The 23790-nt window shown below is 43.1% G+C and overlaps 1 protein-coding gene across 1 annotated transcript in view; it reads left to right on the forward strand.

Annotated features, from left to right (window-relative positions):
- Positions 1 to 909: 909 nt before the first annotated feature.
- Positions 910 to 23790, forward strand: part of TRMT12 (tRNA methyltransferase 12 homolog) — a 40538-nt gene continuing 17657 nt past the window's right edge. The window contains exons 1-2 of the mRNA XM_044268403.1: positions 910 to 1172; positions 13058 to 13226. Of these exons, the coding sequence (XP_044124338.1) occupies positions 1117 to 1172; positions 13058 to 13226 (225 nt within the window). The 5' untranslated portion in view covers positions 910 to 1116. The remainder of the gene's footprint in view (positions 1173 to 13057; positions 13227 to 23790) is intronic.

Below are 23790 nucleotides of genomic sequence, written 5' to 3' on the forward strand. Positions count from 1 at the left end.
GGAAAATATGCCAAAAAAGTGAAATTTTGAAATTGTATCTCTATTTTCCAAGATTTGCTTCTAAACTTCTAAGCCTTGTAGCGTCCCCAGAAAATAAAATATAATTCCCAAAATGCTATTTTTGTAGCTATTACTATGTATTATAGAAGTAGAGGAATTGAAACTTGGAAATTTGCAATTTTTGTACCAATTTGGTATTTTTTTTTATAAATAAAAATTATTATTTTTTTTACTTCATTTTACCAGTGTCATGAAGTACAATATGTGACGAAAAAACTGTCTCAGAATGGCCTGGATAAGTCAAAGCGTTTTAAAGTTATCACCACATAAAGTGACACTGGTCAGATTTGCAAAAAATGGTCCCTTAAGGTGAAATAGGGCTGAGTCCTTAAGGGGTTAAATAGTGGGTTTCGGACTAACTAACGTCCTAAAAAATAAAGACATTTACAAAATGATGCCAATATATAGTAGACATATGGGGGATGTTAATAAATATTTTATGAGGTATTACATTCTGTTTTAAAAGCAGAGCTTTGCGAATTTTTGATAAATTTTAAACTTTTTAATAAATAAAGTTGAAATATTGATTCACATTTATGACTGTCGTGAAGTGCAATGTGTCATGAGAAAACAATATGAGAATGGCTTGGATAAGTAAAAGTGTTCCAACTTCCAAAGTTACCACATTCCATTACTGATCTTTATTAGTACAGCGCACGGAACATTACCCGGCTGCTGCGCCAAACCCATGTGACTTTAGCCGATCACGTGATCACGTGACATCACGACGCCCTTACGGCGCATTGAGGTTAGACACGAACCTCAACCAATCAAACTACCTAGAATAACTTCCTAGCGTCGCTCCTCCCTCAGCAAAGTGTGGTCACATGGGCACGAAGTTGCGGCTTTCTCATTTAGAGGCTCCCCGCGACATCTGATCTACCAAGGTTGGGAGTACACTCCATGCGCCCTAAGGACTTTGTGATGTCACAAGGTCACGTGACAGGCTAAAGTCACATGGCTCCTACTTGTCAGGAGTAACTAGCCGCCGGCTATTGGATTGGCGGCGTGCAATAACCCGGCCACTGTAAAGAGCTGTAGCATTGCCGGATAATCATGGAGTGTGAGGTTCCTGCGCTTCTCACAGAATCCGCTTTTGCACAAGCTTACAGGTACTCCAGTGTTGTAGAATGTTGGGCGCAGTAGTCCACATGGTTAAATCCCAGGCGCGTCCTCCAGTTTACGCTGCAGGTTTTTTCTGTGGGTTGTAGTGGAGAGTTCACTTTGCTAGTATTGTACAATGGCAGATCTGTGTGTATTAACCACTTGTGTGCTCTGCATCCTGAAGGCCCTTTACACTGCCTGATGTGCCGGTGTAAAGGTGGTGCAAAGTGATCATGTAATAAGCCTAAATCATCGAGCGGTCTAGACAGCCTCTGAGCAATGGCGCGCTTCCGTCCTGACAATCATCTGCTAAATTGAGCCTCGGAAAGGGGCCAGGAATAGATTTCAAGTGGATCCTCCTGGATCCCCTTCTGTCTCAAAGCCTCTTCCTAAACTTCCTGAGAATCTGCCTCAAAGCCTCTTCCTAACCTCTGTGAACCTTCCCAGGAGCATCAGTGCAGCCTGTCCCTGCCTTGCACCTTGTTACGTCGGCTCTTTTTAATAAAGGATTATGTTCGTATCCAAATTTCCAGTCGGTCAAAGGAGATATTTTTTTCCTCAGTCAACTTGAGCCAAAACCAGTGGTGGAGACCACACAGAGATGAGGTATAATGGAAAGATGTGCTCCTGATCTCTGTTTTTGACCCACATCTGGCCACAGTTTGTGATGTTACTGGACAGACAGCCGATCGTCTGCCTGTGCCATGCAGGACTGTACAGTGCAATCTGAAGAGAAGACAGAAAACGGGGGCGCTCCCGTTACACCTAGGGGCTCTGCTCTCTTTGCAAATACTGCGCCTTCTCCGCTGTGCTTGACAGGACCAGGCATGATGACATTTTCACTGCCTGGCCCTGTCAATCACAGTGGAGAAGGCGCGGCAGTTGCAAAGAGAGCTGAGCCTCTAGGTGTAACGGGAACGCCCCTGTTGCTCCTAGAGGCTCATTTACATATATTAAAACCATATTTCTCAGCAATGCTGACATATGAACATGGGACCAACACAGATGTCTTCAGCTGCCGAGCGCACATGGAGCCGGTCAGTCCGTGTCATAGGTACAAATCTGCTGACAGATGCCCTTTAAAGAATAAGAAGCTATAGTTTAAAAAAAAAAAATGATTGAAAAAAATTATACAGTTTTCTCCAATAAAGCTAAAAAAATAAGAACTGCAAAAAAATATATTTTAGGCTACACTTGCATTCAGAGCGGATCCGTCTGGGGTCTGCACAGACGGATCCTCTCCTATAATGCAGACAACGGGATCCGTTCAGAACAGATCCGTCTGCATTATATTTTAGAAAAAATTCTAAGCGTGAAAGTAGCTTCAGACGGATCCGTCCAGACTTTACATTGAAAGTCAATCCGTTTGAAAATTGAGCCATATTGTGTCACCTTCAAACAGATCCGTCCCCATTGACTTTCATTGTAAGTCTGGACAGATCCGTTTGCCTCCGCACGGCCAGGCGGACACCCGAACGCTGCAAGCAGCGTTCGGGTGTCCGCCTGCTGAGCGGAGCGGAGGACAGACGGTGCCAGACTGATGCAGACTGATCCGCATCCACTCAGAATACATTGGGGCCGTACGGCTGCGTTCGGGGCCGCTTGTTAGAGCCTTTAAACGGAACTCACAAGCGGAGCCCCGAACGCTCATGTGAAAGTAGCCTAAGAAGCTGTATGTGTCATGTAAAAATTCAGCAAATTATTTTTTTCGTAGTCCACCAAAAAAAGTTACAACCGTTAAACCATCAAATGCGCTAAATTACAAAAAAGTCAACAGAGCGGGCGCCATAGCAACCAGGTGCCTGCTGTTTCATTCAGCAGGCACCAGCGGCTATTGACCATGAACGGCATGGCATCTGAGCGTGTGAAAATCCCGGAAGCACGCGCTTTTGGGTAAGTTCTGGCACCCCTGTGTGGCCATCGGAAAAGCCGGAGTGTATATGCGGCAGCCCCTGTCATTCAGAATGACAGGAGGCTCCTGTATAGTCGATGAAGCAGAAGAGACGCGGCACTCACCAAGGTCTTGAGAATACTTGTAGCTTTATTGCAGGTTAAGTGGCATACTGCGCAGGCTGGGGAGCGGGATGGCCACGGTGCGCATCAGCGGTGACGGCCGTTTCGCGCAGGAGTCGCGCTTCTTCAGACCGGCTATGACGTGCAGGCGCACGGACGTACCTTTAAAGGGAAGCTGTCAGTCGTCACCATGGTGATCCCAGACGCTCCCCGAATGCACAGCTGCAAAAGAACAGAGAGAAATGCAGGAAAATAATAACAGTCACATAGAATACAACATTGCGGTTACAGCAAAAATACCATTATACGCATCCTATTATGGTGACAACTTCCAGAAGCCTAGTACAAGGGTACATGAGAGAATACATAAATAATACATAAGAAGTACATGGTTGCCTGGAAGACATAACAGGGAAGTAACCAAGCATATTGGAGGGGTTTCATTCAAAACCCGTCAATACCTGCGGGATGGTGGGGTCATAAAAAGACCACCATGTCGTTCTTGTTGTTGAGGCCGCGGGGTCCCATGGCACCCGTCCAGATAATCCATCTGGCCTCCCGTTGCAGCAAAAGGCGGTGGCGATCACCACCCCTGGGGATGGGTCCCACGGCCTCAATGCCAGCAAAGGAGAGGCCAGAAGGATCACCATTGTGGGTAGACGGAACGTGATCGTTCAAGCGGGGTGAACCTCGTCCAGTACGAATGGAGTTAAGGTGCTCACGCACCATTTCGAGCAATGGCCTAATTGTCTTGCCAATGTAAAACCTGCTACAGTTGCATGAGACAACATAAACCACGTACGAGGTGCGACACGTGATAAATTGTCTGACTTTGTGTGTAATACCCCCCAGGGACAGACTCTTTGCTTGTGAGTTGTGAAGACAGAGGGAACAAGTTCCACACTTATAATTGCCTAAGGGAATTCTACTATGTAACCAATTCGACCGTTTAGGGCATGGATGTCAAACTCATGGCCCTCCAGATGTTGCAAAACTACAACTCCCAGCATTCCCTGATAGCTGCAGTATGCCCAGGCATGATGGGAGTTGTAGTTTTGCAAGAGCTGGAGGGCCACGAGTTTGACATCCCTGGTTTAGGGGATCTAAGAACACTATGAACTAATCTGTCCTTCAAGGTGTGGCACTTCCTGAAAGTAATAAGAGGTTTACTAGAAACCACTGCGCCCAAAGACGGTTCACCTTTTAGGAGGTCCCAGTTACTATAAACGGCTCGTTTTACTATATCAGCTGCTGGGCTGAATTTGAAAATAAAAGCAAACCTGTCTTCATTATCATCATGGGTCCTGTCATTGAGGAGACTAGGTCGAGGACGAAGAGCCGCTCGATGGAGTGCATCTACCACGATCCTCCTTGGATAACCTCTCTTTAAGCTGGGCTCCTGTATAGTAGTTGCAGGGCCCCATAGAAACATAGTACATTTCTCATAGACTCCACTGCTAATGCTTTGGGGTCTATGAGAATAGCAATCCAATGATTGTTTGTTATAGTTCGCTATGGGGAGAAATATTAAAATTCTAATCGCCTCCTTTCCCCCAAAATGAAAAAATAAAATAAAAATACAAATCATGGGTATTGCCGCATGAGAAATCGTCTGTACTAGCAAAATCTAAAAATTATTTATCCCATGTGGAAAAAGAGGAAACAAAAAAGTGCCAAAATGGCCGATTCACAGTTTTTATTTTTGTCTCTTCTTCTCCTACTCGAAATTAAATGGCGACAAAGATTTTTACTTTTGTTTTTTTTTTTCAGTATCAAACGCAAGAACTACACATATGTGCTATCCCCGGATTCGTACTGACCTTGAGAATGAAGCACACAAGTCAATTTGTCATAGTAAATGCTGTAAAAAATAAACAAATGTAAAACTGTGGCAGAATTTTTATTTTTTTCCAATTCCACCCAATTTGGAATTTTTTTCCCCACTTCCCACTAAATCCTATGCAATATAAAATGGTGGCATTAGAAAGTACAACTTTTTCTGCAAAAACAAGTCCTCATATGACTATGTGTTGTGAACTGAAAAATAAAGAAGTTATGGTTCTGGCAAGACGGGGAGGGAAAAGCGAACAAGAAAAAACGGAAAATTGCATCATCAGAAAGGGGTTAAAGGGGTTGTCTCCTCCAATTTGCTGAAGGGAGACAACACCTTTAAGTATAACTGTAATATACATGCAATTAATTTATTGTAAGTTTTTTATTTATTTTTTCTTATGTACATTACATTTTCCTCTTTGGTAGCGCCCCCTGCTGTTTATCCTTCTTGTCCACCTTATTCTGCATTCAGTGGTGGACTACCATGCTCAGTAAGGGTATGTTCACATAGGAAGCAGTGCAACATTGCTGTATTCTACAGTTCTCTGCTGGATCCCCATTGACTATAATGGGGTCTGGCAGTGATCCAGCTCCTTTCCAGCATCTATGCCGGAACTGGCTACTGGAAGAGCCTGCTGGATTTGAACCACACCTGTTACCATAGCTGAACTTCCCTGCCCTCTTCCTCCTCTAAGCGCCAACATAGGGATCTCATAGAAGCAGGTGAAATGGCCCAAACACCTTTCATTCATTGTCCCAACTTCAAAATTCATAGATACGTACCGCTTCTCTCAATTGTGGGGGAAGTACATACCGTATGTATTTCCAAGGCTATATTCGATGGGCTATTTTCTATACAGAGGAGGAAGGGGTTAACAAGAGCTTACAGCAGTGTCCTGGGAGTTGCATTTGATTAACTGCTGGCCTCCAAGAAGGGAAACAAGTCCTCCAAATACAGGTCCTTCTAAAAAAAATTAGCATATTGTGATAAAGTTCATTATTTTCTGTAATGTACTGATAAACATTAGACTTTCATATATTTTAGATTCATTACACACAACTGAAGTAGTTCAAGCCTTTTATTGTTTTAATATTGATGATTTTGGCATACAGCTCATGAAAACCCCAAATTCCTATCTCAAAAAATTAGCATATCATGGAAAGGTTCTCTAAACGAGCTATTAACCTAATCATCTGAATCAACTAATTAACTCTAAACACCTGCAAAAGATTCCTGAGGCTTTTAAAAACTCCCAGCCTGGTTCATTACTCAAAACCGCAATCATGGGTAAGACTGCCGACCTGACTGCTGTCCAGAAGGCCATCATTTACACCCTCAAGCAAGAGGGTAAGACACAGAAAGACATTTCTGAACGAATAGGCTGTTCCCAGAGTGCTGTATCAAGGCACCTCAGTGGGAAGTCTGTGGGAAGGAAAAAGTGTGGCAGAAAACGCTGCACAACGAGAAGAGGTGACCGGACCCTGAGGAAGATTGTGGAGAAGGACCGATTCCAGACCTTGGGGGACCTGCGGAAGCAGTGGACTGAGTCTGGAGTAGAAACATCCAGAGCCACGGTGTACAGGCATGTGCAGGAAATGGGCTACAGGTGTCGCATTCCCCAGGTCAAGCCACTTTTGAACCAGAAACAGCGGCAGAAGCGCCTGACCTGGGCTACAGAGAAGCAGCACTGGACTGTTGCTCAGTGGTCCAAAGTACTTTTTTCGGATGAAAGCAAATTTTGCATGTCATTCGGAAATCAAGGTCCCAGAGTCTGGAGGAAGACTGGGGAGAGGGAAATGCCAAAATGCCTGAAGTCCAGCGTCAAGTACCCACAGTCAGTGATGGTCTGGGGTGCCATGTCAGCTGCTGGTGTTGGTCCACTGTGTTTTATCAAGGGCAGGGTCAATGCAGCTAGCTATCAGGAGATTTTGGAGCACTTCATGCTTCCATCTGCTGAAAAGCTTTATGGAGATGAAGATTTCATTTTTCAGCACGACCTGGCACCTGCTCACAGTGCCAAAACCACTGGTAAATGGTTTACTGACCATGGTATTACTGTGCTCAATTGGCCTGCCAACTCTCCTGACCTGAACCCCATAGAGAATCTGTGGGATATTGGGAAGAGAAAGTTGAGAGACGCAAGACCCAACACTCTGGATGAGCTTAAGGCCGCTATCGAAGCATCCTGGGCCTCCATAACACCTCAGCAGTGCCACAGGCTGATTGCCTCCATGCCACGCCGCATTGAAGCAGTCATTTCTGCAAAAGGATTCCCGACCAAGTATTGAGTGCATAACTGAACATAATTATTTGAAGGTTGACTTTTTTTGTATTAAAAACACTTTTCTTTTATTGGTCGGATAAAATATGTTAATTTTTTGAGATAGGAAATTTGGGTTTTCATGAGCTTTATGCCAAAATCATCAATATTAAAACAATAAAAGGCTTGAACTACTTCAGTTGTGTGTAATGAATCTAAAATATATGAAAGTCTAATGTTTATCAGTACATTACAGAAAATAATGAACTTTAGCACAATATGCTAATTTTTTGAGAAGGACCTGTACACTGCCTGTCCAAAAAAAAAGTTGCCACGAAAAAAAAAAGCCTTTAGCTTTCATTATGGCACGCATTCGCTGTGGAATTGTTTCGATAAGTTTCTGCAATGTCACAAGATTTCATTCCATCCAGTGTTGCATAAATTTTTCACCAAGATCTTGCATTGATGAAGGTAGAGTCTGACTGCTGCACAAAGCCTTCTCCAGCACATCCCAAAGATTCTCAATGGGGTTAAGGTCTGGACTCTGTGGTGGCCAATCCATGTGTGACAATGATGTCTCATGCTCTCTGAACCACTCTTTCACAATTTGAGCCTGATGAATCCTGGCATTGTCATCTTGGAATATGCCCGTGCCATCAAGGAAGAAAAAAATCCATTGATGGAATAACCTGGTCATTCAGTATGTTCAGGTAGTCAGCTGGCCTCATTAATGGAGCACATACTGTTGCTCTACCTAGACCTGATCAACTGTAGCAACCCCAGGTCATAGCACTGACCCCATAGGCTTATACAGTAGGCACTAGGCATGATGGTGCATCACTTCATCTGCCTCTCTTCTTACCCTGATGCGCCCATCACTCCTGGAACAGGGTAAATCTTGACTTATCAGACCACATGATCTTCTTCCATTGCTCCAGAGTCCAATCTTTAGCAAATTGAAGCCTTTTTTTTCTGGTTTGCCTCACTGATTAGTGGTTTTCTTACGGCTACACAGCTGTTCAGTCCCAATCCCTTGAGTTCCCTTCGCAGTGTGCGTGTGTAAATGCTCTTACTTTCACTATTAACCCCTTAAGGACCGGGCTCATTTTCACCTTAAGGACCAGGCCATTTTTTGCAAATCTGACCAGTGTCACTTTAAGTGGTGATAACTTTAAAACGCTTTGACTTATCCAGGCCATTCTGAGATTGTTTTTTCGTCACATATTGTACTTCATGATACTAGTAAAAAAAAGTCAAAAAAATTAATTTTTTTGCATAATAAAATACCTAATTTACCAAAAATTTGGAAAAATTAGCAAATTTCAAAGTTTCAGTTTCTCTACTTCTGTAATACATAGTAATACCCCAAAAAATTGTGATGACTTAACATTCCCCATATGTCTACTTCATGTTTGAATTATTTTGGGAATGATATTTTATTTTTTGGGGATGTTACAAGGCTTAGAAGTTTAGAAGCAAATCTTGAAATTTTTCAGAAATTTACAAAAACCCAATTTTTAGGGACCACTACAGCTCTGAAGTCACTTTGCGAGGCTTACATAATAGAAACCGCCCAAAAATGACCCCATTCTATAAACTACACCCCTCAAGGTATTCAAAACTGATTTTACAAACTCCGTTAACCCTTTAGGTGTTGCACAAGAGTTATTGGCAAATGGGGATGAAATTTGAGAATTTCATTTTTTTGCCTAATTTTCCATTTTAACCCATTTTTTCCACTAACAAAGCAAGGGTTAACAGCCAAACAAGACTGTATCTTTATTGCCCTGACTCTGCTGTTTACAGAAACACCCCATATGTGGCCATAAACTACTGTACGGCCACACAGCGGGGCGTAGAGTGAAAGGTGCGCCGTATGGTTTTTGGAAGCCAGATTTTGCTGGACAGTTTTTTTGACACCATGTCCCATTTGAAGCCCCCTGATGCACCCCTAGAGTAGAAACTCCATAAAAGTGACCCCATCTAAGAAACTACACCCCTCAAGGTATTCAAAACTGATTTTACAAACTCCGTTAACCCTTTAGGTGTTGCACAAGAGTTATTGGCAAATGGGGATGAAATTTGAGAATTTCATTTTTTTGCCTAATTTTCCATTTTAACCCATTTTTTCCACTAACAAAGCAAGGGTTAACAGCCAAACAAGACTGTATCTTTATTGCCCTGACTCTACTGTTTACAGAAACACCCCATATGTGGCCATAAACTACTGTACGGCCACACAGCGGGGCGTAGAGTGAAAGGTGCGCCGTATGGTTTTTGGAAGCCAGATTGTGCTGGACAGTTTTTTTGACACCATGTCCCATTTGAAGCCCCCCTGATGCACCCCTAGAGTAGAAACTCCATAAAAGTGACCCCATCTAAGAAACTACACCCCTCAAGGTATTCAAAACTGATTTTACAAACTTTGTTAACCCTTTAGGTGTTGCACAAGATTCAATGGAAAATAGAGATATAATTTCAAAATTTCACTTTTTTGGCAGATTTTCCATTTTAATATTTTTTTTCCAGTAACAAAGCAAGGGTTAACAGCCAAACAAAACTCATTATTTATGGCCCTGATTCTGTAGTTTACAGAAACACCCCATATGTGGTCGTAAACTACTGTACGGGCACACGGCAGGGCGCAGAAGGAAAGGAATGCCATACGGTTTTTGGAAGGCAGATTTTGCTGGACTGGTTTTTTGACACCATGTCCCATTTGAAGCCCCCCGATGCACCCCTAGAGTAGAAACTCCAAAAAAAGTGACCCCATTTTAGAAAGTACGGAATAGGGTGGCAGTATTGTTGGTACTAGTTTAGGGTACATATGATTTTTGGTTGCTCTATATTACACTTTTTGTGCGGCAAGGTAACAAGAAATAGCTTTTTTGGCATGTTTTTTTTTTTGTTATTTACAACATTCATCTGACAGGTTAGATCACGTGGTAATTTTATAGAGCAGGTTGTCACGGACGCGGCGATACCTAATATGTATACAATTTTTTTATTTATGTAAGTTTTATACAATAACTTCATTTTGAAAACCAAAAAATTGTTTAGTGTCTCCATAGTCTAAGAGCCATAGTTTTTTCAGTTTTTGGGTGATTATCTTGAGTAGGGTCTAATTTTTTGCGGGGTGAGATTACAGTTTGATTGGCACTATTTTGGGGTGCATATGACTTTTTGATCGCTTGCTATTACACTTTTTGTGATGTAAGATGGCAAAAAATTGCTTTTTTTACACAGTTTTTTTTTTTTTTTTTTTTTTACGGTGGTCACCTGAGGGGTTAGGTCATGTGATATTTATATAGAGCCGGTCGATACGGACGCGGCGATACCTAATATGTATACTTTATTTTTATTTATGTACATTTTACACAATGATTTTATTTTTGAAACCAAAAAAAATCATGTTTTAGTGTTTCCATAGTCTAAGAGCCATAGTTTTTTCAGTTTTTGGGCGATTATCTTGAGTAGGGTCTCATTTTTTGCGGGATGAGATGACGGTTTGATTGGTACTATTTTGGCGTACATGCGACTTTTTTGATCACTTTTATTACCTTTTTTGGGAAGTAAGGTGGGCAAAATTTCAATTTTCTCATAGTTTTTATTTTTTTATTTTTATGGCGTTCACTGTGCGGGGAAAGTAACATGACCATTTTATAGATCAGGTCGTTACGGACGCGGCGATACCTAATATGTGTAGTGTATTTTATTTTTTTAATTTTTATTCAGTGATAAATGTTTTTTTTTTTTATCTTAACTTTTTTCACTTTTTATTTGATTTTTTTGACCCAGACCCACTTGGTTCTTGAAGATCCAGTGGGTCTGATGTCTGTAAAATACAGAACAGAACCTATATAGGTTTCTGCACTGTATTTTACTTACACTGAACAGGTCTATGCTTTCAGCACAGATCTGTTCAGCACCATGGACAGCAGGACGCCTGATCAGGCGTCCTGTTGCCATGGGAACCTTCCCCGTCTGCTCAGTTATGGTCAGAACTTCGCAGACGGGGAAGGGTAAGGACGGGGTTCTGGGGGGGCTGTCTGGGGGCTCTCTCCTTCTCCCATCGGGGGGCTGCAAAGGCACAGCAGCCCCCCGATCGGAGAGGGAGGGAGCTCCCTCTTACTGTTAACCTTTTCCATACAGCGGTCCGTACGGACCGCTGTATGGAAAGGGTTAAACGGCTGACATCGCATCAACGATGTCAGCCGTTTATACCAGGGTGCCAGCAATGTGCTGGCACCCTGGTATACCCACTGTACACCAACGATTATGCAATGGGAGGCGGGCGGGGGATCGCGATCCCGCCTGCCGCACCGCCCGCCTCCCGCAACGCCCCCACTGCATGCGACACCCCCCCTGCACCACCCGCCGCCATCAAATCGTGCAGGGGTGCAGGGGGGGGTTAACAATATTGATTTCGGGCACTCTGAAGTTTCTGATCCCCGCGGTCAGGGACCGCGGGGATCAGAAACGGCAAAAAGCGCAGCAAACCGCAGGTCTGAATTGACCTGCGGTTTTCTGCGATCGCCGATACGGGAGGGTCAAATGACCCCCCCCTGCGTTGTTACGGGATGCCGGCTGAATGATTTCAGCCGAAATCCCGTTCCGATTAACCCCAGCGGCGCCGGAATTAAGATTTTAAGTTAGGACGTACCGGTACGCCCTTGGTCCTTAAGGACTCGGGAAATAGGGCGTACCGGTACGCCCTATGTCCTTAAGGGGTTAAACATAGCCCTGCGTTGTACTGTTGTTTTTCTTCGATTTGATTTCACGAAACGTTTAAGTGATCGCCGATCATGGTCATGCAGGATTTTTTTCCCGCCACATTTCTTCCTCGAATACGATGGGTCCCCACTATCCTTCCAGTTTTTAATAATGCGTTTGACAGTTCTTAACCCAATTTTACTAGTTTCTGCAATCTCCTTAGATGTTTTCTCTGCTTGATGCATGCCAATGATTTGACCCTTCTCAAACAGACGAACATCTTTTCCACGACCACGAGATGTGTCTTTCGACATGGTTGTTTAAGAAATGAGAAGCAACTCATTGCACCAGTTGGGGTTAAATAACTTGTTGCCAGCTGATATATAATCGCCCATGCAGTAATTATCCAATAGGAGGCTCATAACTATTTGCTTAGTTAAAGGGGGTATGCACTTTGTTTTAACTGATGATTTATCCTCTGGATAGATCATCAGCATCTGATCGGCAGGGGTCCGACACACGGGACCCCCGCGATCAGCTGTTTGAGAAGGCTTCTCACTGTTTACCGCCGGCCCACTGGCGTCACAACTAGTATCAACTAGTGTGAGCGGGGCTACGCTCCATCCAAGTAAACAGAGCTTAGCCCCGCCCACGCTAGTTGATACTAGTCGTGACATCACTGGGCCAGCGGTAAACAGTGAGAAGGCCGCGGCGCTACTGGAGCGCCGCTCCCTTCTCAAACAGCTGATCGGCAGGGGTCCCAGGTGTTGGACCCCTGCCGATCAGAAGCTGATGATCTATCCAGAGCATAGATCATCAGTTAAAACAAAGTGCAGACCCCCTTTGAATCCAGGTGGTGACTTTTATTTTTTTGGACAGGCAGTGTATGTAAAGCTTCTATATTTGTGGGATTTTGCCTTGAATGTTAATATACTAGTGTCTGTCACTACACAATATACTTTCTCAGAGAGGGCAGCATAAAGGAGCTCGCTGTTCCCTTTAAAAAGTGCAAAGAAAGCTAAATATGATAATATGCTATGCAAATTTCTCTCTATTCCGTGCTTTTCTTACAGAGAGTACTTGGAGAAGGCAGGCATTCTAGATGGTCGTTACCGTGCACAGAAGCTTGAGAATGGCATGGTAGCTCTTCCAGTTCTTGAAGAAAAACTTAATGTATCTGTGCAAGAAAACCTGTTAGAAAAGATCGCCCCTGGCAGCTCTTGCAGGAAAACTTTGATTACTGTAAGTATTAGCGGTTTTAGACTAGGTTTACACAACATTTCTGCAGGATGCTTATACCGTTACCACTCACTGCATCTATCATGAGTTATGATGCTCAGTGACTCTGCCTGACCTGCCTTCTAATCACACTGACAGCTTTATGTCACTATGATCCTGTAGCAGTAAGGGCAAGCATCATGATAACAGCATTGTACTCCATGATAATGCCGTGCGCTCCTGCAAGTCCAGGATGGAGGATCACTCACACTCACACATGGACTCGCTTGTGTGAAACAGCCCTAAATGGGACTCAGCGCTCTGTACCTTTAGCCTTCATTGACTCTGCTCAGCTTTTTCAGCATGACCTTTGTCTACATGATAAATGCCATTTGCTGAAGCGGCCAACCCCTCCTGGTAGTTCAGAGGGAGTCTGTCACCAGTTTTATGTTAAGGGCAGCATAAACTAGTGACAGATACCCATAGGAAACGGGACAGCGTCAGCGCTGGATGCATTCAGTACATACTGCCTCATTTTCCTGATGTCCGAGCTCTACTTTCCTTCATACACCCTGTAGTAAGCGCCTGCGCTGTGAGTGACCGCTGCAGTGCTCTCCTGGTTGAGATCCTCTGCTGAACAGAATTGCCCAGAGAGGCTTCCCCTTCTGTAGCGTGTCTCTCTATGCAATGTATGGCCTTGAACTACTGGAATTGGAGATCAGTTTGGCAGGTAACATTATATTATGAAGCTCTTCTTGAAGAATAAGCAGAAAATGGCACTTATCATGCAGAGGAAGTTAATACAAGTCACTTACTAATGTATTCTGATTATCCATATTGCTTCCATGTTTCCATCATATTATACACTGCTCATTTCCATGATTGAAAAAATTAAGGATTTGTTTGGAAAATGCCACAAATGTAATTCTGTCGCCAACAAAATGATTGCTTGAAAAATGGGCAAAATCATGAATGCAATTTTATGCTGCTAAAGTAAAAAATATTGAATAATTTAGATGTCTATATTTTGGTCATAACACCCAGATTCTTCTGCGGTTTTACAGACCTGAACTCTTGTTCTCATTAGAAGCTTTCATACTAATTTCCCCCCACGCTACCTGTGAAGCCAAACCCCCATGAGCACCCCTCGGTTTTACCTGTCTAAACCTGGCTGAGGTGGCAACCCAAAATCCTGCACAAATTAGTCCTTATTTGTAACACAATAGACCTAACTATACCCCATCAGGCCTGGACCGGCAATCTGCCCCACCACCGGTCTCTGATGCTGAGTCAGGCCGCAGTGTGCAGGCGCTGATGAGCCTGCTTCCCTCCCACCATCACACTGCATGTCGGTGTTCTCTTCAGCAGCCGCCTCCCGCACAGTCTGTTTTCCCACTGCAGTGCATAGGACTCAATGTCATCCCGCCACTGAGAAAAACCGCCCATTTCAGATGGTTTATGCAGTGGCCGTTTTCATTCCTATCCACAGCGGATCAGGCACCCGTGGACTTACTCTAAGGTTATATTCAAACAATGTGGTTGTGTATTTTTCATATAATTAAAGTGTGTGAATAAACCTGAATTATAATGTAAATTATGCAGGTTAAAGGAGGCGGCGCACCTGTGACCCTGGCACTGGAAAGCCCCACGTTCACATGGAGCTGACTTTATTGGTGTGAGGGCCGTCACTGTTTGTGTGATTCTTTCTGCACTTTTATATTTCTTCTTTAAAGAGGTATTCCAGGATTTTACTATTGGAGTCTGAAAGTAATTTTTTCCCCTAAAATGAGGAGAATTGGCTTCTACCTCACAGTTTTTTTTGCCTTCCTCTGGATCAGCTTGCAGGATAACGGGCCGAACTGGATGGACAGATGTCTTTTTTCAGCCTTATAAACTATAGGTGTTATTAATTAAAACGCTGGTCTTAATAACCCCCATATCTGGCAAAGGGTCCGCCAAAGTTATGAAGAGGTGCAGGCCTCTACATAATTTCGGCGCATACAGCGCCAGTGTAAATGTAAGACGGCTTCCTTCCTGGCTAATATTTAGACCATTTTCTACGCCTAAAACGCCCACTTTTTTTAGACCTGGTGTGAGTGGCGAAAAGTCGCAGACTGAGGCGCCAGAAATACACCTAAGGCTACGTTCACACTCGCGTTTGGCGCGGATCCGTCATGGATTTGCACAGACGGATCCGTTCAGATAATTCAACCGTCTGCATCTGTTCGGACGGATCCGTCTTGAGCACCATTGAAAGTCAATAGAGGACGGATCCGTTTTCTATTGTGCCAGATTGTGTCATAGAAAACAGATCCGTCCCCATTGACTTACATTGTGTTGCTCAGTTTCGTCAGACGGCCACCAAAACGCTGCAAGCTCCAAAGCGGAATGGAGACGGAACGGAGGCAAACTGATGCATTCTGAGCGGATCCTTTTCCATTCAGAATGCATTAAGGGCAAAACTGATCCATTTAGGACCGCTTGTGAGAGCCCTGAACAGATCTCACAAACGCCAGTGTGAAAGTAGCCTAATATAGGTGTAGTTCTGGATAATAAGTTATCCCCTGTGTTACCTTGTTCTAGTCCAGGGATGGCCAACCTGCATCTCTCCAGCTGTTGTAAAACTACAATTCCCACCATGCCCTGCTGTAGGCTGATAGCTGTAGGCAGTCTTTGCATGTTGGGAGTTGTAGTTTTGCAACAGGTGGAGAGGCGCAGGTTAGCCATCCCTGTTCTAGTCCATTGTGTAGTGAACAGAACTGGTGACTGTAGCGCTAGTCCCATTCACTTTTAGTGAGAGGAGTGCTTCAGTTACCAGCTCTGCCCACAACACTTTGGATTGAGCTGTGTAGTTCTGGCGCTAGAGCTATGCTGATCGGCAGCGATATTTGTTGGCATACCCTGGGGAAACAAATACTGATAGCCTAGCCGAGGGCTAGGTTATCAATAGTAAAATTCTGGAATACCTGTTTAAGTGCATTAAAGTAGTTGTTAGGAAAGGTCATCAGTATCAGAGCGGCGGGGGTCCAAGACCCGGCACCACCGTCGATCAGCATTTTGAGGAGACGGCGCACGCAGTGTGCACGTGCCTTTTCTCTTCCTGCTCGCTGTTGTACAGTACAGACCAAAAGTTTGAACTCTCATTCAAAGAGTTTTCTTTATTTTCATGACTATGAAAATTGTAGATTCACACTGAAGGCATCAAAACTATGAATTAACACATGTGGAATTATATACATAACAAAAAAGTGTGAAACAACTGAAAATATGTCATATTCTAGGTTCTTCAAAGTAGCCACCTTTTGCTTTGATTACTGCTTTGCACACTCTTGGCATTCTCTTGATGAGCTTCAAGAGGTAGTCACCTGAAATGGTCTTACAACAGTCTTGAAGGAGTTCCCAGAGATGCTAAGCACTTGTTGGCCCTTTTGCCTTCACTCTGTGGTCCAACTCACCCCAAACCATCTCGATTGGGTTCAGGTCCGGTGACTGTGGAGGCCAGGTCATCTGGCGCAGTATCCCATCTCCTTCATGGTCAAATAGCCCTTACACAGCCTGGAGGTGTGTTTGGGGTCATTGTCCTGTTGAAAAATAAATGATGGTCCAACTAAACGCAAACCGGATGGAATAGCATCCCGCTGCAAGATGCTGTGGTAGCCATGCTGGTTCAGTATGCCTTCAATTTTGAATAAATCCCCAACAGTGTCACCAGCAAAGCACCCCCACACCATCACACCACCTCCTCCATGCTTCACGGAGGGAACCAGGCATGTAGAGTCCATCCGTTCACCTTTTCTGCGTCACACAAAGACACGGTGGTTGGAACCAAAGATCTCAAATTTGCACTCATCAGACCAAAGCACAGATTTCCACTGGTCTAATGTCCATTCCTTGTGTTCTTTAGCCCAAACAAGTCTCTTCTGCTTGTTGCCTGTCCTTGGCAGTGGTTTCCTAGCAGATATTCTACCATGAAGGCCTGATTCACACAGTCTCCTCTTAACAGTTGTTCTAGAGATGTGTCTGCTGCTAGAACTCTGTGTGGCATTGACCTGGTCTCTAATCTGAGCTGCTGTTAACCTGAGATTTCTGAGGCTGGTGACTCGGATGAACTTATCCTCCGCAGCAGAGGTGACTCTTGGTCTTCCTTTCCTGGGGCGGTCCACATGTGAGCCAGTTTCTTTGTAGCGCTTGATGGTTTTTGTGATTGCACTTGGGGACACTTTCAAAGTTTTCCCAATTTTTCGGACTGACTGACCTTCATTTCTTAAAGTAATGATGGCCACTCGTTTTTCTTTACTTAGCTGCTTTTTTCTTGCCATAATACAAATTCGAACAGTCTATTCAGTAGGACTATCAGCTGTGTATCCACCTGACTTCTCCACAACGCAACTGATGGTCCCAACCCCATTTATAAGGCAAGAAATCCCACTTATAAAACCTGACATGGCACACCTGTGAAGTGAAAACCATTTCAGGTGACTATCTCTTGAAGCTCATCAAGAGAATGCCAAGAGTGTGCAAAGCAGTAATCAAAGCAAAAGGTGGCTACTTTGAAAAACCTAGAATATTACATATTTTCAGTTGTTTCACACTTTTTTGTTATGTATATAATTCCACATGTGTTAATTCATAGTTTTGATGCCTTCAGTGTGAATCTACAATTTTCATAGTCATGAAAATAAAGAAAACTCTTTGAATGAGAAGGTGTGTCCAAACTTTTGGTCTGTACTGTATGTCTATGGAACAGCAGCAGACAGCACATGCACGCCGTGTCCTCTTACAGCTGATATGCGGGTGTGTCGCCCCCTGCCGATCTGATGTTGATGACCAATCCTGAGACATGGTCATCAATAGAAAAAGCCCGGATAAACCCTTTAGTACTCCACACAAACAATGCGTGCTGCTATTTTTCTTTGACTTGGTGTTTTTCAGTCCCAGTCCAGCCCTGACCCTCATAGAGACATTTATCTATTTGGTAAAGCACACTCACATTTTATATTTAACATGTGTTATGTGAAATATTATCCTATTCATGTCCAATGGAAGAAAATTATATTTCATATGAAGATAAATTGAATTTTGATGCGTCTAGTGATGTGAGGAGCAATTCTTCTTCTGAAGATAAAGCAGGCAGAGCACTTTTTCCCACAGAAGATATGGAGCCATTATTAAAAGCAGTAAGAGCGACAATGCAATGGAGGATGTTAAGCAGCAGAAATCCATTGCCGACCACGTTTTTGAAGGATTAGCACCTAAAAGTTTTTCCTGTTCATACAAATATGGAGGCCCTAATTAAAAAAGAATGGAGGAATCCAGATTGTAAATTTTTTGTTCCTAATACAATTAAAAGAAAATATCTTTTGATGAACAAGTGTCTTCAGTCTGGGATAAAGAATCTAATGTAGATGCCCTGGTGGCAAAAATTTCAAAGAGATCGTCACTTCCCTTTGATGACTTAGGGGTTCTTAGTGATCCCTTTGATAAGAAAGCAGACGTCTACCTTTAAAAAACCATGGGATTCTGCTTCTACTAGTTTTAGGCCTAGTATTGCTGCTTCCTGGGTATCTAGGTCTTTAAAGCTATGGTTTTTTTTGGCGGATGCTTCTTCTGAGAACATTAGATTTTCTGCTCGATCAGCGGCTTTATCTAATGCTGCTAGACGTGCCATCTGGCTTAAATCTTGGAAAGGCGACCAGGGTTTCAAAGCGAGGCTTTGTTCCCTATCATGTGAGGGTCAGAGGTTATTTGGGTCTTCCCTAGATGACATTCTTGAAAAAGCATTAGACAGCAAAAAGGTATTTCCGGTACCTCAGAAAATAAGTGGGTTCAGAAGGTCTAGAAATTTGAAAAGTAAACAGAGGTTCAGACACCCAGAAAAGAGAGAGCTCCCAGAAAGTCATTATTATTATTATTTTTTTTTTGTTTAGAGCGTCAAATGACTCCAAATCCAAGGATAAGCATGATTGACGCCAGGTGCCAGGAAAGTTTTACCCGGCCTGGGAAGAAATTACAAAAAAACAAGTGGATCTTAGACATCATTTTAAGAGGGGTTCAAATATAATTATTTGCACCACAGGAAGATTATTATTTTTTTTTTTTATAAAATAACTAAGAATCCAAAAGAAGCAGAAAAATCTTTAATTTCACAAAGGGAGGTTTTTTCTTTACTTCACAAAGGGGTTGTAAGTTTAGCTCCTGAGGGGGGGGGGGGGGGAGGAGAGGCTCCTTCAGAGTAATATTGAATTTAAAGAGATTAAACAAGGATCTGAGATACAAAAAATTTAGTATGGAGACTTTATCATCTGCCAAGAGACCAGGTGAAGTGAATAAACGGAAGAGGAAGGCTGTTCAACTGAGTGTTTGATAGTATCAAAAACACTTAGAAGAAGTCGATTCTTCTCGATTTTTGGCGCTTGACTATCCACCCTTTTTTTGTTTTGTGTATAGAAGGGATCTGTGTGCACTGGAGGTGCCCCCTACACAGGCACCTTCCCTTCTCCACATATCTCTAATCGATCCCTTTGGAATATCACAGGCTTCTCTACTTTACCAAGATTATAGCGGAAGTAGCAGCCTAATGTAAGATTAAAAAGAATCACTCTAGTCCCTTATTTAGACGACTTTTAAATAATTTCCCAGACAGAACCTTCTTTGAAGCAGGAGACAGATCAATTGTGTGTAATTCTGGAATCTTTAGGATGCAAGATAAATTGGAAAAAATCCAAGTTACTTCCTTTTCAGAGATACGTGTTTTTGGGGATACTACTAGATTCCCAGAATCAGAGATGTTTCCTGCCAGAACAGAAGGTGATGTTGTTGGTAGACAAAATACAGGATCTCTTTCTCAGTTATGGGAGTTCCCTGAGACGGACTATGTCAGTACTAGGTTTAATGACATCCACCATTCCAGCGGTAAGCTATGCTCAGTTTCATTCAAGACCTTTGCAGGAGGACATTCTAAAGAACTGGGACGGTTCTCGCCTATCCTTGGACTACAACTTCCATCTGAGGTCAGTAGCAAGGATGCCATTACTATGGTGGACAATCCCAACAAATTTATCGAGGGGATGCCCTTGGATGTCTCAGAATCCAATAGCAATCACCACGGACGCAAGTCCTTGGGGATGGGGGAGCCTATTCAGGGGGAACTTCTGGCAGGGAAGATGGAACATTTAGCCCAGAAACCTTTCCTCAAACTACAAGGAACTCTGCAATAAAAGAGGCTATATTCAAAATCCCATCGATATTGGCGGAAAGAACTGTAATAATATATTCAGACAATACAACAGCAGTGTCTTATATAAACCACCAGGAGGGCACAAGAATAAGATCTGTTGACGTTATCCCAGGAGATTTTTCAAATTGCAGAGAGGAACCAGTTCATTCTCAGAGCAGTTCACCTCAGAGGGAAGGACCATGCCCTGGTCGATTTATTTTATTTATTTAGTTATTTTTAGCAGGAAAGAGTTAAAGCAGGGAGAATGGTGCCTTCACAATTCAATTTTCCAGCTCTTAGTACAGAAATGGGGTCTACCAACTATAGATCTTTTAGCGACAAGGGAAAACAAAAAGGTGGACAGATTTTTTTTCGCTCAACAGAATCGACCTCCCGACGGGGATAGATGCATTTTCCCAGTCATGGGATCAGGAGTTCGGATATGCCTTCCCTCCGTATTTACTCACTTCCAAAGTCCTGAAGAAAGTTATCCAGGAGAGGGCTTCTTTGATTTTAATAGCTCCAAGATGGCCCAAAAGAGCCTGGTTCTCAATGTTACAAAGCCTAGCGACTGAACCCCCATGGATGCTTCCAGTGTGAGACAACCTTCTGTATCGGGGTCCAGTTTTTCACCCCAGACCAGGTCTTTTACAACGAGCAGCCTGGAAATTTTTTATTTTTTTTGGTTCATGGTAATGCAAACGGATCTAAGCGTTTGCATTATAGGTGCGGATCCGTCTGTGCAGATACCAGACGGATCCGCTCCGAACGCAAGTGTGAAAGTAGCCTAAAAAGTATGTTAGGATTTGGGATACATTCTCTACATTTTTGGAAAGGTCTCCTGACCCTTTGCAGGCACCTTGTGTACCGGACATACTAAATTTTGGGATTTAAATGTAGTATTAACTGCCTTGACTCATTCCCCATTTGAACCTATCGAGATACCAATCAAGATGCTCTCTTTAAAAATGCCTTTTTTTTTTTTTTTTTTAGTTTTAGCGATCATATCTGCTAGGCGAGTTTCTGAGATCCAGGATCTTATTGCCTTTCCTCCTTGTACAAATTTATTGGAAGATAGTCATTTTAAGTCCTTTTACCTTTTTTCCTGCCTAAGGTGGTTTCTGACTTCAATAGAAACCAGGACATAATTCTACCTTTTTTTGTGTTTAATCCCAATAATTCTTGAGAACCAAATTTTCATTGTCTAAACGTTAGAAGATGTTTAATCACTTACCTGGAATCCACTATGGATTGGAGAATAGATGAAAATCTCCTGATCCAGTTTGAGGGATCTGGTAAGGGAACGAAAGCTTCCATAGCATCGATTGCAAGATGGGTTAAGTTTGTCATATCTTGTGCTTATTTGTCAAGAGGTCTGCTCGTTCCAGAGAGGTTTGGTGCCCACTCAACTAGAGCAGTAGCTACTACTTGGGCAGAGAGGGCGGAGGCTTCCGTATCTCAGATTTGCAGAGCGGCCACATGGTCTTCGCCCCATACTTTCTTAAAACACTACAGGTTGCATCTGGGCTCGTGCCTTTGGGAGGAAGGTACTGCAAGCTGTGGTCACCCCGTAATTTTAAATTCATAGTTTAGTCCGCATGGGTGCTTACCGGTAATTGTTTTTCTTGAAACCCATGACAGCACCCCAAAATTTTCCCAACCCTTTATTTTTCTTTTCTTTAATGGGGCCTGTTCTTGAAGTTATATCCCAGGTTAGGTAGGAAAAGAATGTACCGTATTGGTTCCCTGGCTGGGGTTTATCTCTTTTTTTTCTTTTCTTGTGTTATCACGCCTCCGGGGGTCTTTTCCTTGCAAATCACTGAGGTGTGGTGGGGGTGTGAACGTTTTATATCCTAAGGTTTCCTGTCCAGGATGGGAGGCCCGTCACGAATGCTGTCATGGGTTTCAAGAAAAACAATTCCCTGTAAGCAATTTATGTTTTCTGCACACAAGTGCTTAGAGGAGATACCTGGTGAAACCAGGGTACCCTGCAATACAGAAGAATGATAGCAGAAAACGACGACACTCATCGAACCTTATACTATTTCCTTTTCATTTTTATACTAGTATAAATACATTATCCCAGGCTAGTTTAAATTCTGTTACTGTAGATTTTCTAACCACATCCTCTGGATATTTGTTCCAAGCATCTTTCTGACATTGGTTCTGATGTTCCTCCCAACCTCCTCAGACTGTGCCCCCTTGTTTTTGTGGTCAGTTTCTTATTAAAAACTCTTCCATCCTAAACGGAAAGGGGGGTGATTTAAACTTTTATATTATTTTCCCTTTTTTAAATATATTTTTTAATTTTTTTTTTATTTTTCCAGTAATTATTTTGAAACTCATATGAGCCTATAAAATCAGTTTTTTTTATTTTGAACCATCATATTTTTTAAAATGAGTTTATTACTGAAAATTGCTCATTTCTTATGTTGGCCTGCCATCAGGTGGCCAAAATAAGAATTGCAGCATAAAAGCTGTGTGTCTCGTCAGTGAGACTCACAGCATTGACAGCAACTACCGGCATCCCCATTGGCCATTTTTGACCATTTTAGATGCCATGATCTCACTTAACCCCGGTATCTAAAGCCTTTAATTACTGCGATCAGCATTATTGCCAATTACGGTAATTAGCGGCCGGTCTCTGCTGTTTGATACAGAAGAGACCTGCCGGCCATGACTCCTGCTGCACATGCGAGCAGGCGCCATGTTTACACATTGCTCAAGTGCCGTGCATGTACGGTGCTGGTAGCAAACAGGTTAAACTGGACTTATTACTGAGAATTGCTCATTTCTTATGTTGGCCTGCCATCTGGAATTGCAGTTTGAATGTTCTTAGCCTCCTCAGCAAGGCTGAGCGCATTCAAACCTATTACGGGCATCCCCATTGGCCGCAGGTGATGCTGGTAAGTGGCATCTAAAGCCTTTAATTACCGCGATCGGCATTATTGTCAGTCTTGGTAATTAGCCGCAGGTCTCTGCTGTTTTATAACAGCTGAGACCTGCCGGCCACGACGCCCGCTGCACGTGCGAGCGGGTGCCATGTTTGCCTATTGCTCTAGCGCCTTACATGTATGGTGCTCGTAGCAAAACAGTTAAAGGGGTATTCCGGTTGTTAAAAGTTATTCCCTATCCACAGCATAGGGAATAACTATTAGATCAGTGGGGGTCCTACTGCTAGGAACAGATCACGAGAACAGGGGCGCATACCCGTTGCAGCCACCTGAAAAGAACAGAGCGGCTGGTCGCACCATTCATTTCAATGAGAGTTCCAGTCATAGCAGAGTACAGTTATCCCCTGTACTGTAACTTGTAACAACTGGAGTACCCCTCTAAATTAGTACAGGAAAACTACCACATCATGACTTATAC

Source organism: Bufo gargarizans, chromosome 9, assembly GCF_014858855.1.
Source record: "Bufo gargarizans isolate SCDJY-AF-19 chromosome 9, ASM1485885v1, whole genome shotgun sequence".
Classification (NCBI taxonomy): domain Eukaryota; kingdom Metazoa; phylum Chordata; class Amphibia; order Anura; family Bufonidae; genus Bufo; species Bufo gargarizans.